Consider the following 12,567-nt stretch of genomic DNA (forward strand, 5'->3'; position numbering starts at 1 on the left):
AATTTTTTATGGAAATTCTTGATTCCTTTTGGCAAGGTAAGCAGGAGCTTAAGTCTGGCTGGTCTTTTGTTGAGATTTGTTTTTTTATTTTATTTTGAGATAATTAGTGGTTTGACTTTTTGGAAAGAAAGGAGAACATTTGTGGCATACTCAAATAAGCTGTTGGCACATGTTGCTAGATGGATGAAAACTACCTTGCATTTAAGATTAAATTAAAAAACAAGCACATCAACAGAACTGTCGATGAGAGTTTTCAGTTTTAGTCGCTTTACGGCAGTCGTCGCGACACTAAATTGCAGCTTTACGACTGTTTTGGAGGCTTTTTCAAAATGGAGTAGCGCTAAGAGGTGTATATTCTGCTTCAGCGTTTTTTTCTCATTTTTCCAACACGTTAAGCTGAACGGGTTCTGTATCGTCGTATAACTTGCAATTCCTGCAAAATGACAGAAGAAAAGAAATTGGGCTCTTTAGGTTTCTTTTCCAGTTACGATGATTTGAGCGACAGCAGCTCGGACGAGGAGGGAGACGGTCGGAAAAAGAGATCGGAGTCAGAAGCTCATGGAAACGGAGCACAGTCCTCCCAACAGGCGGGCAAGCAAACTACCGGCGGGGCTCCTTTACCCAGACCTGACGAGGTGTTCAGCTCCGTGTCCAAACCCACTTTCCTCTATAACCCGCTGAACAAGCAGATCGACTGGGACAGTCTGACGGTCAAAGCTCCCGAAGAGGTAAGAAATGAGATGGCTATGTAAAAGGCGACGATTGACAATACTGTGGTTAAAAAAAAAAAAAAAAAGATTTCACAGCGTTAATCTGGCAAACAGCCACTAGATTTCTTTATGCAAATCTTCCATGGACACAGCTACAATCGGCACTTTATTAGCAACACCTGCGAACTCTTATGTCATGCTTTAATGGTGACAGGTGTTTGTAATGTATTAATCACAAATTCTGAATGAAAATGATCATAATATTAGATAAGGAGAAAACAAATTTGCATAAAACGTAACATTGCTGTTTTTTTTTTTTCCCCTACTTTACATCAATTTGGAGTCACTTACAAGTGAAGAACACACTATGGGGAAACGTGGAGTTCAGGATCTTAGCCACGGACATGTCAGTGGAGAAGCCTGGATTGAAGCAGCACTCCTGAAAATGTGTTAAAACTATCGTTATTGTTGGAGGTCTTTGGTAGATACAGATGTTAAGAGCACCTCTCAGTGTAAGGCAGCCCTTCATAACCACACTGGGTTCTTTTTCTGCATGACATCTTGTCGCTGTGGGATGCTGTTGACTCTTCCTATTCATAGCCAATAGGAATGATTAACATTGAAACATCCCAGACCACCTAAAAATGCCCATGACATGTTACTTAAAGGGGGAGTTCGTTTTTTTTTTTTTTTTAAACTTGGACCTTATTTCTGGCATAAAATACATTCATCTACTCACCAATAACAGTTTGATGAAAGTCGGAACAGGGCATAGACAAATAGGGAATTATCTGTCTTTATATCACCGATACTTTAAGACGAATGAATGAATGAACGTGTACTATTGCACTGTTAGCTCAGAGCTGCCATGTTGTTGTTGTTTTGGGGGGCGGAAGTACCACCACATCACACCCATCCTCAAATCCCTCCATTGGCTTCCTGTCCAGTACAGGATCGAATTCAAGATTTCCCTTCTGTCCCACCATTGCCTCTATGGCACTGCCCCCCCCCCCTACATCAAAGAACTCATCGCCCCCCCCATTCCTCCTCACGTCATCTCCGCTCTGGACAGGCCAATCTCCTCCAGCTCCAGAGAACAAGGCTCAGGTCTATGGGCGACCGGGCCTTCAGCTCAGCTGCACCCAGTCTGTGGAATGCTCTCCCTGACCAGGGCACCACAGACTGTGGATTCTTTTAAAAAAAGGCCTGAAAACTCACCTTTTTAGAAAAGCATTTAGTTTGCCTGAAAAATCTTAAAATTATTTTACTGTTTTTTTTTAAATGCTAGTTTTAAAATGTAGCACTTTGAGGTCATTAAATTGATGTAAAGTGCTTTATAAATAAAATTTATTATTATTATTATTACATCCAGGAATGCAGAGCGTACTTGTCTGGATGTGTACTTTGAATTGGAACAGTACTCGGCCCTTTAGTGATTACGTTTCAGAAGTACACGAGAACACAAGTACGCATATTGAGAAACGGCCTCGTGCTCTGTGACGGTCGGCTAACTTCACACAGTTTGCTACTGCTAGTTTTGTGCAACATGGCAGGAAATTTATCAGATTTTGACGACGTGGACGATAACTTTGAGTACGATGGATGTCCTTACCAGAGTGAATGAGCTGTGCTGCAGCGGCGCGTGTTGATGACATCATCCAGTCATTGCACACTTCCAACAGTACAGCCTAAACTTTGAGATTTCAATCTTATTTATTTATTTCTTTAAGTTTGTCAGTCTTTGTTTGTGATGACAGACTAAATTCTTTTTAGCATTCAAGGCCCCCTGTTTCACACGCATAGTTGGAGGGATATCCTCTCCTTCTTCAGATAATTTCTTGTGCAGCTGTGGTTTGCCAAAGAGGTTGTGCTGCTTTACCTTTCTCTTTGAAATAGCCCAAAGGTGTTCAGTCAGGTGACGCACCACGCCAGCTCATAGTTTTCACTTTTTATTCTTCTGAAACTTCAGTATTTATTTTTGCCAGTGCGCTTTGAAGTGTTAACCATGCTAGAATGTTCCTCTTCTGCCAATCCTTTGGAGACTGGGTGTCATCTTCCCAATCAGCGATTTTTATTTTATTTTTTTTATTTGAAAAAACTTTTTTTGTTGTTATTTTTTCTATGTATGATGTCTTTACACTAACATCTCTTGCATTCATGCAACACCACATCCTACCCCCACCACGTGCTTCACTGTCAGGACTGTGCATTAACTGTGCATTAATCTATGTCAGGTGCCCGAGCCAAAGCCATTAATCTTGGTTTACTTTCGCCAAAGAATGTGCTCCCAGTTTAAATTAATGCAATGCTTGCTACACTGTCTGAGCAGTCCCAGATGCTGCGGTTTCCACTGATAACGGCTGTGCCTGAAATCTTAATGAATTGATTTTTTTTTTTTTTTTGTTGTTGGGTTGGTTTCTTCAAAAAGAGCTCCGTAGGGTCATTTTTCGGAGGGTGGTCCCAGCTGCTCTGATTACTGGTGATATGGCTCATCATGTAGCTCTGGATTACTGCACAACTTTGTTTCCACTCATTTTTCGTTGGTTACCTGCATCCTTTCACACTTTTTTTCTAAGTGAGAAGTAAGATATTTGAAATCCTCCACAGCAGTCTGGTCACTTCTGATGTATACAGTCCTTTCAACACTAAATGACACCTTGTATGGAGAAGAGCTGGGACCAATGTGAAGTACTTTCCTCAGGCTTAGTGCTGTCATTTATTCTTTACTCTCCAGGAACAGACAGAGATGAAACATCCATGCATATTTGTTTTGGGCAGGTTTTCCATCTTGTGAATTTATTTTATTCATTCATTTTTTTGTCTTGTTTCTTGAAGCCTACTCGAGAATTTAAGCCATGGAAGACGAATGCTGTGCCGCCTCCTGAGAGTTACACTGCAGAGCCGGAGAGGAAGCGGGGACCACCTCCAGGAATGGACATGGCAATCAAGTGGTCCAATGTGTACGAGGACAACGGTGAAGACGCACCGCAGTCGTACTCTGGCAAAGCCCGATTCTTGCCAGCAGAGGAGCAACCCTCTGACTCAGGTTAGTCCTGCAGGGTAACCACAGTTTGTCACCGATACTGACAGAAAGATAGAAGTAACCCACTGACAGCTGTCATATGCATTAATGTTACAGCTTGTACCGCGCTAGTGTTTTTATAGTTTTCAACAATTCAAACTGGCATTTAAAGGACATTTTTGTGTGCTTATATTATTTATTAGGATATTGTATGTAAGAAATTTGCCAGATGAAGTGACAAAAAAATTAGCTGACCGTGACCAGACAAGTGCGCTAATATAAATTGATCTGGAACCTCTGTTTTTATTGTCCATGAGGCGTTCTCAACAGGCAGAGACAGAGATGCCTCTTATCTGATTTGAATATGCCCTCAATAAATCAGAACTACCACGGGTACCTCCACACCCAGCAGTGCCTCAGTGGCACTTCTCTGCGCAGTCTTATAATATCAATGGCCCATATCTGATAAATGTTGTGATTGGCTGGCCCACACGAGTCTGTGTAAAATTCTATTTGAATTGGAGAAGGACCAGAGACGTTCCACAAGAGCAAAGGAAACCGAAGCTCTCAAAATTGTCTGGTTTTCAGGCTAACGTAACATGTTTTGTGTGATCTCATTTGTGATAAGCAAGAAGACTATGAGGGCATTGGACCACGACAGTTTTATCTTGCACTTTTTCATTTAAAAAAACACACCAAGTAAAAAGCCATTTAATTACTGCGCAAAAGCACCAACTCAAAAAACAATTTGCACTTGTTTAGTCGTAGAAATTTATTGTTACATTTCAATTGTTTCCTAACAAATATTTTAACAGCCACCATTTTCCACTCTCCCTCTTTGCCTCCTCAAAACCTCCGACACAACCGACCTCTTCTCCTGCAATCAGATGAAGAGTCAGATAAAGCGGATTTCTCTGCCAAGAAACGCAGAGTGGAGACCTTCCAGCAGAAGGAGAAGAGGAAGAGGGACATGGGACAAGCCACCTCTGACAAGAACTTTGTAGAGGAGGAGAAAAGGATCCTCAGGCAAAACATTGACTGAAGCACAAGCAGTTTATCATTTGAGAATTTGCCATCAGCAGAAATTTGGTATGCTGCAAACATACAGGGTCATTTTATCAGTATGTTGACATCCTATAATTAGTTTGTTTTGGTTTCAAATATTGTGTTTAAAATACGTTTGTAAAATAGAAGAATCTTGTTCTCACAAGTTAATGTAAAATTCTGATGTTTTATGGTCTTTCTTTAATCTTCTATAGTTTTACGCAACTGCCCTCTTCAGAAAGACATTGATCCAAATTACTGGCACAGTTCAGTGAGAGGGACAAAGAACTGAACCATGTCAAACAAGGACTTGTTTTTACCTGTGATTTCCCTGATTTAATTTGCTGGGACTTTGCAAAGAAGCTGGTGAATAAATTTATCAATAAACAATAGCAATGAAAGGCGAAACAACTCAAGTATTTGGATTTGTGGGTTTACCCTGCTGTGACGGATTGAACAGAAAGCCCGGTTAGTTGGCTTTGCCCTCCAATTAATGATATGAAATCACTGTGATGTTTGGCTGTTGTGCTTTAGGTGTGGTTTGTCTTGTAATATATTGAGTCCCCATTCACTATTGTAATATGACTGTGTGTGTGTCCCATTACTGTCTTTTGAACAAATGCATAAAATAGTTGCAAATCTGTTGAAATTAAAAAGCCACTTGTTCTTCCTTTGTATGGACACCAGGTGTCACCCTTTAACTGCTTTAGAGCTCCCTCCATGTTTGATGTAAAGTAGGCTCTCAGAATGCAGTCTAGATCTTTATGTATGTTTAGTGTTTTGTTTCTCAAAAAGGGGGTGCCGATTTTCTGTTTGGAAGTTTCTCATATCAGTTCTCTTGATGAGATACTTGATGCATAAAGTCTTTTTTCTGTATTTTGCAGAAATCAACAAAATAAACTCCCTTTATGTTTAGTATTATAGAACATTATTGGAAGTTTATATTGTTTTATGAAGCTTTTTATTTCTTCTAGCAAGTCTGCTCATTCAATATAAATGGATGTATACTTTTCTTTCTTTCGTCTTCAGTGAGAAATTCTGATATACAACTCATGCAATAAAAGTTTTGGTGGAGAAAGATGTTTTGTCTTTTATTTAATTTCTCATAAGTGTTTTTTTTTTTTTTATTATTATTATAAATCGAGTTGCAAAAATACTAAACTCACTGGAAACCAAATCTCAGAAATTATTAAGTCATTACCATCCAGAAAATGCAATAAACATATTCACATTCTTTACATTTTTGTGGCTGCTTGAGTAAATATAATGGTTTTAGGAGCATTGAAAAAGTTTCCACTTTGAAACAGTTTAGTGATCAGAGGAATTCCTGTCTTATCTGTCATCGTTGGTTGACATGAAGCGGTGGTAAATATGCTTCTGATAAAATTCCAGCCTCCAGGTTTGTGCCTGGCCTTGTCTGAAATGTGTACCTGGTCCTGCACAACAGCAGCAGCGGACTGATTTTTATCACTTATATTTACGAACAAATAACTCTTCCCTCTGGACTGACTGCGTGAGCAATGACCAACGAGGTCACCGTGAGAATTAATCATCTCGTTGTCAGTCTCGTAGCTGGAAATTTCACAGATGGATGGTTTGCAATACCCTGTTCTTAGAGCTGTGTTTGTGGGGTTGAATTGTTATTGTCTTTGATATGGTATCTGTTGCATTCTTTGACTGTAGCCCCTTTGTGTAATAGAGATCCTGTTACCAGAGGAAAGCAATTTTTCATCCCACTGGATGTTACACATGGCTGACCTTATCTTTCTGTCAATAAGAGAACATTTTGTTCCTGTTACTCTTAGTAGAAACATGAATGTAGTTGGTAATATAAAAAAAAAAAGAAGACAAATCTGATAATTTCACTTTAACAAATTCTCATTCTTAAAATACGTCTCTAAGGTTGTGGTCACTTAAACAGATTAAAAGCTATTGTGACTTTTTAACTTAATTACAAGAGATTTCCAATAACCGATGGCTGTTTCCTGGTCCTCTTAGGGCTATGAAAAACGTCAGTCACAGTCCTCTTTTATGACACTGACACATTTACTGGAAGGTCAAGACCTTATGATAGCCACTGAGAATTCAGGGACTTTTACTCAGCTGCCTGCCAGCAGCTGCTACTATTTGACATCGGACATTGTCACAAAGTCAGCACAATGTTACAGCTTGTATGCAAATTTAGTTCTGGCTTCAGTCTTGTGCAGCGGGGCACCCAGAGACAATACAGAAGCCACTTTTCCCTTCCATTTTCTCTGATCACAAAAGCATCAACAATAACAATATGCCTTTAAAGACAGTTTCAGGCCGAAACATTTTGGTTATTTCAAAGCAAAAATAAGAAAGCTTGTCTTCCTAGGTTAGCATGCTTCAAAAAACTGCTAAATTAAGACTATGGGGAACAAAAAAATCAGTACAATGTGTAATTTATGCACTTTCAGTGGCCAGACAGATATTTCCATCCATCGAGCCTACATCAGAATTGATTTGAATTCATTTCCACCCTCTCCGCTGGCGTAGGATGCTGGTTCCATGTCAACATCTCCACGGCTTCCCTCATTCTTGGCTGTTTTCTTGAGGCAAACAGTTGCTTTTCACACCAGCAATCTGGCTGAGCGTGTGAAACAGATGTTCAGCAGAAAAGAAAAATTCCCCTGGAGCAGGAAGCGGATATATCCATCTAACCCTACATTTGTGATTTAATTTCAAATCAGAAATATAGTATGTTTACAAAATATTATAGATTCATGTTAAAGTGCTGGAATCACCGCTTTATGTTCGGAGCAGGCCTGGTTCCTCTCTCTCGGTCTCATATTGAGTGAGGGGTGGAAATTTCCATATGATGTTCAGACAGAAACATATTATTGTAAATGGCAGTAATTGTGTGGTACCAGCCACTGATTGAGGCTGAATATTTCCAAGCATTCCCTTTTACTTGAAGCCCTCAAGAGTTCCATTTCTCTATATCATCCAAGAACATCTGTGACGCACATTAGGCTTTGAGTTTAGACAAAGTAATGATTATACAGTAGCAACACACAGAAATAAAGAGCAAATTGCAAACGGTTCCGTTCAATGTAAGCCAAAGAAGAATAAAGCCTTTGTTTTGCATTTGTCCGTTCTAAGAATTTGTCTAAATGTTAGACATTTTGAGGATCTGCCTGCAGCAATGGAAACTTTCAAGCACTTTCATCTGAATACATCCAATGGCTGCAACCACAAAAAATCCCAGCATAGTTGAAAACCTAAAAGTAAGATAATGCATAGTGAATGATTTTTCACACAGACGATAGGGACATGATAACACAGATGTCATGTTCTCAGAGAAAGGATCGTACCTTCTAAGTTCTCAGATGATAGAGAACAGTAGTGGTGGTAGGAGTCTGACCTCCTGTCCCAATAAACATGTCAGAGGTTGGCTCTTGATAAAGATACGAAGCAGACACAAAGACAGCCCAGGCTCTGTGTGTGTTTAAATCTGTCTGTTGTACTCGGCTAACTGGTCAGAAATGGAGGACATACTATCTGTGTGAATTTTTTTGTCTCGACCCTTGTCCTGTGGTTTACCAATACAGTGAGTTATACTGAAAACTCACAGAAATGATGTAGCGTGGGCTCTGCTGCTGAGTCATTTAAGCAATGATGTGTTGTTTTTTATCATTGTCATGCTTACATATCTGTGAAAAGTTTGAAAGGTTGTATTAACTTTGCTCATATAGGCCATGGTTAACTTTTGTTTTGTTTGCGAAAAGCATTTAACATATTATCCAAGAAACAAAACAGTCACTAGTCGCAGCTTAGATCCACATCAGTATGTCCATCTTATTAATCTGTTCACAATCTTTACTTTGACGGGTGCCCTTCCTGGCATAACTGATCATGAAACATTTGATTAATGAGTGGTTTGGTATCATGTTTCTCTGTTTGCAGCCCCTGTTAAAATGAATTCAGCAGCTCAGAGAAAGAGATATGTATCATTTTTTTATTTCAGACCCTGCGGCCATTGTAGTTTTACTTATCTATTTTTGTTCTTCTTTTATCTTTACAACGGTTATCTGAGGTTTCAAACACAACTTTTCAAATGTACTCAAAGAGAATTTTCAGGTCAATGCCCCAGCTCTACTGTCAGTTTTTTCATCAAGTGACATAGGAGCTTATCTGGGTTCTAAATTAGAGGATATTAAAGACTGCTGTTTACTCATTATTTCAATTATAGTTTTTATCATAGCTTGATTATTATGTGGAAGGTGCTTAGTTTACAATGTTTGTCCTCACTCTGATTATACAGATGCTGTGTAACATCTTACTCTGGTTGTTTTTCATGTTTCTTGTTTTTTACTCTTGGTACCATGTCCATGCCTGTCTGTGAAATATAAGGACTCATAGGATAAAGACTACAAAAATCCTAAGATGTAAAAAAAAAAAGTCTGATTTTCTGTACAGTTACTGCTCAATAACTACAATGTTGTATCTTTTCTGTTTGATCTACAAATCAGAAGTGGAAAAAAAACAGAGAAGGGTTTTAGTTTTAGTGACTATTTAATTTCTTTCTGCCCTGACACTGATTAAAGGATAAGACCGTTTTTTTTACATTGGGCCCTTGATTTCACATTATAACATGATGTTCTACTCACCCCTGCTTGTTGTTGGTCATTTGGAGCTGTTCCGAAGATATTCGCGAGGCGTCTGGCTGCTCTCTTGAGATATTCGGCCATGAAACGGTTTCCTATGGGCAACGTTATACAGGCACAAACTATGCTGTTTATAATTTATTAATTACTGTACACTAGCACTGATAACGTGGAGGTGCGTCGCTTACTTAAAAAAATCCGGGTTACTGTAATTTTGATTTTTTTGTCGTAAAGTGGGTGTTACTGACGTCATCGTCGTGCTACTACCACAGACAGCCCACAGACCTGCTGCCTATTTATTCATTCGGCTAAAATTCAAAATTAGTAACCCGGATTTTTTTAAGTAAGCGACGCACCTCCACGTTATCAGTGCTAATGTACAGTAATTAATAAATTATAAACAGCATAGTTTGTGCCTGTATAAGCTTGCCCATAGGAAACCGTTTCATGGCCGAATATCTCAAGAGAGCAGCCAGACGCCTCTCGAATACCTTCGGAACAGCTCCAAATGTTCAACAACAAGCGGGGGTGAGTAGAACATCATGTTATAATGTGAAATCAAGGGCCCAATGTCAAAAAACCGGTCTTATCCTTTAACTTCTGGACATTCAGCTGTGTTTTTTTTTGCCATGAACTGTATGGAAGTTAAATTTATAGATGTTTTATCTCTTAAGGAAAAAAAACTTTAGAATCTATTGTTCAAACAGGTACATTAACAAGACATTACTGTGGATACAAGGTGAATGAGACACAACAGGAGTTTGCTTTAGATTTTCTTTCAGTTGTAAAATGTAAGTGAATGATAAGAATGTCATTCTGTGGAACTCTGAGTTGAAGGCTGTTGGCAAAGCTACTCTGACAAGGATCCTCCAACCTAATTTATATCCTAAGAAAGGCTTGTGTCCACGGGCATAAATTTAGTTGCGGTGTGCTTTGAGGGAAAAAAAAAAGAAAAAGTAAGACCCATAAACAAGCTGGGACAGAGAGAGAGGGAACAATGGGCAGCCATCGGGAGGAGAGCCCCAACAGCTGCAAAACCCTGAATCCCAACACACACTCACATGCACACGCAACTGTGCATGCGCATACACATGTGTACTCTGATTCCTTTTATGTTCCTCTTTCTGTCTCTCCCTTTCTCACACGGGCACACACTTAGTTTTCTTGCTTGTACACTCTCTGACCAGGCCATCTGAAAGGGGGCCAGCCAAGCAGATGTTCTGCTACTGCCTTCACAAAGAGCACAAATGACTGATGGACGGGGGGAAAAAAGGAAAGAAAAAGAGACAAGCTTAACCATTTCTACTGCATTGTTCATTTATCACCTCACAAGACTAAGCTGGAAGTCTGTTGTGAAGTCTTCACGGATGAGGCTTATATACGTTTCTTCATGTCATCAAATCCAGTAAATGAATGCATGTGTTTGTCCACTGATGCCTTCTCTTATGCCTGTGGTGCACTGCTTGTTTTAATAGGGATAAATAATTTCCAAACTGGACAGGAAACTATAGCCTCTGTTCAAAAATAAGGAATTACTGCATTTATTGGGGATTTTTTTTGCATTTACATTACATTTTTCTTCTCCAGTGAGTATTTACAGCAGCGGGAGGATGCGTGTTGTATTGACTTTAGATAGTTGTCATTGCTTGTGTAAATGTTAATTGATACAAATATCACCCACTGTAACACTGTGGCTCAGTGATAAGTTTTAAATCCCAGTATCAAAACTGATACCAAAGCCATTGGAGCAGCTTTTGTCAGTGGTCTGTATTACATTATTTGATGATAATTAGCAATGCATTGCAATTTAATGAGTGTTTTGATGTTGAAACTGGACCACTAAGAAATAAGTTAAATTTACCTATGAAATCTTTGTAGATACTATTTTTTTTTTTGTCTCAGTTTTATTTTTAGTATCAGAGGAATCATAGTCTTGTTTCCTGAATAATTTAATACACTTTTTGAGGAAAAAAGATGCCCAAGATTCACTGCCTTTTCAAATATTAATATATATGTCTGGTTCATTTGTTAGAACTTGAAGTTTTAGACAGTGGAACAAAACAAGCAAATCTTTTAAAAGGTACATATACTTTTGACTACGGTATATTCTGTCTCATTAGACTAGATAAATGTTGCCCGTCTATGTCTAACTTTTGATGAACTGCAACATTCAGCTGTTACTGCACATGCAGTATCTCCATCTCTTGAGAAAAACAACATTTTAAAGAATGTAAGATATCTTCAGTGTGTGAATTGAACTAATAGTACCTCTGCAGAGTCCAAAGTTATGGATTCTTCCTGCTCCATTTATCCTCTTATACCCAACTCCCCTTCGCCTACTGCTTTCCCTTTTCTTTTCTTTAACACACAAACACACACTATGCAGCCTGCAGGTTTTGACCTGTGAATAACTGCCCAGACAGGGTCTAGTCAGTCAGTCGGGGAGGCAGGACAAGGCGTCAGGGCCTACATGGCTCCTGCAGGGCAATAACAGATGCTTATCGTGTTTTACTGAGGGTGGTGGTGGTGATGTGGGGGGGGGGGGGGGGGGGTTGTAGGGGCCCTGTCAATGAATGACTCTACCAAAACGAAAATGCCCTCAATCATGGGTAGATAATGTACTCTTGAAAACAGAGTTATGAAAGGAGGCTTATAATGGATTCAGATACAGCCAGACAGTGTACGTGTGTAGATATTTGAGTATACGTGTGTCTTACAGGGAGAGGTATACCGGACACATGTGCACTCATACACCCACTGCAGCTTTTCAGCAGCTCATCCTCTTTCACATTCCAAGTAGAGGCAAGAGCAAACAAACAGCTTAAGGTTCAAGTGAAGTATGTTTCATTCCTTTCTCCGCCGTCTCAGACGCTCTTAAAGCTCGGAGCTGTGCTGCAGGCAGGGACAGGGGTTAGATGCAAGGTCAAAAAAGAGAGGATTACTCAAGATACACTTCAGATAAAAGTGTCACTCCGGTAATCGGCAGTGATCCATCATTAGGCAGGCTATGCTTTTAGGCTGGTGTTGTCATTAAAGGGGATAAAAGATAGCCTTTGTATGTGTAATAATGAAAATGAACAAACAAGATGACTAATTCATCATGACAGAAGAAATCATTATCATTTGGAAAGAGTAAATGATGATGTAGCGTGGGTAGTTA

The 12,567-nt window shown here is 39.4% G+C and overlaps 1 protein-coding gene across 1 annotated transcript; it reads left to right on the top strand.

Annotated features, from left to right (window-relative positions):
* The first annotated feature begins 310 nt into the window (after positions 1-310).
* c15h1orf52 (chromosome 15 C1orf52 homolog) lies at positions 311-5,854 on the top strand. The gene is made up of 3 exons (XM_075484445.1): positions 311-728; positions 3,546-3,756; positions 4,620-5,854. Exons 1-3 carry the CDS (start codon positions 441-443, stop codon positions 4,772-4,774), a joined length of 654 nt encoding a protein of 217 aa, XP_075340560.1. The 5' UTR covers positions 311-440; the 3' UTR covers positions 4,775-5,854.
* Positions 5,855-12,567: the final 6,713 nt, after the last annotated feature.

This window comes from Odontesthes bonariensis, chromosome 15, assembly GCF_027942865.1.
Source record: "Odontesthes bonariensis isolate fOdoBon6 chromosome 15, fOdoBon6.hap1, whole genome shotgun sequence".
Taxonomy (NCBI): Eukaryota; Metazoa; Chordata; class Actinopteri; order Atheriniformes; family Atherinopsidae; genus Odontesthes; species Odontesthes bonariensis.

What these genes read in the sequence shown, in the direction of transcription:
- c15h1orf52 (XM_075484445.1), top strand. Translation starts at nt 441, where the DNA reads ATGACAGAAGAAAAGAAATTGGGCTCTTTAGGTTTCTTTTCCAGTTAC. An exon ending in CGGTCAAAGCTCCCGAAGAG is followed by an intron (nt 729 to 3,545) that starts GTAAGAAATGAG and finishes TGTTTCTTGAAG; the next exon opens with CCTACTCGAGAATTTAAGCC. An exon ending in GGAGCAACCCTCTGACTCAG is followed by an intron (nt 3,757 to 4,619) that starts GTTAGTCCTGCA and finishes TCCTGCAATCAG; the next exon opens with ATGAAGAGTCAGATAAAGCG.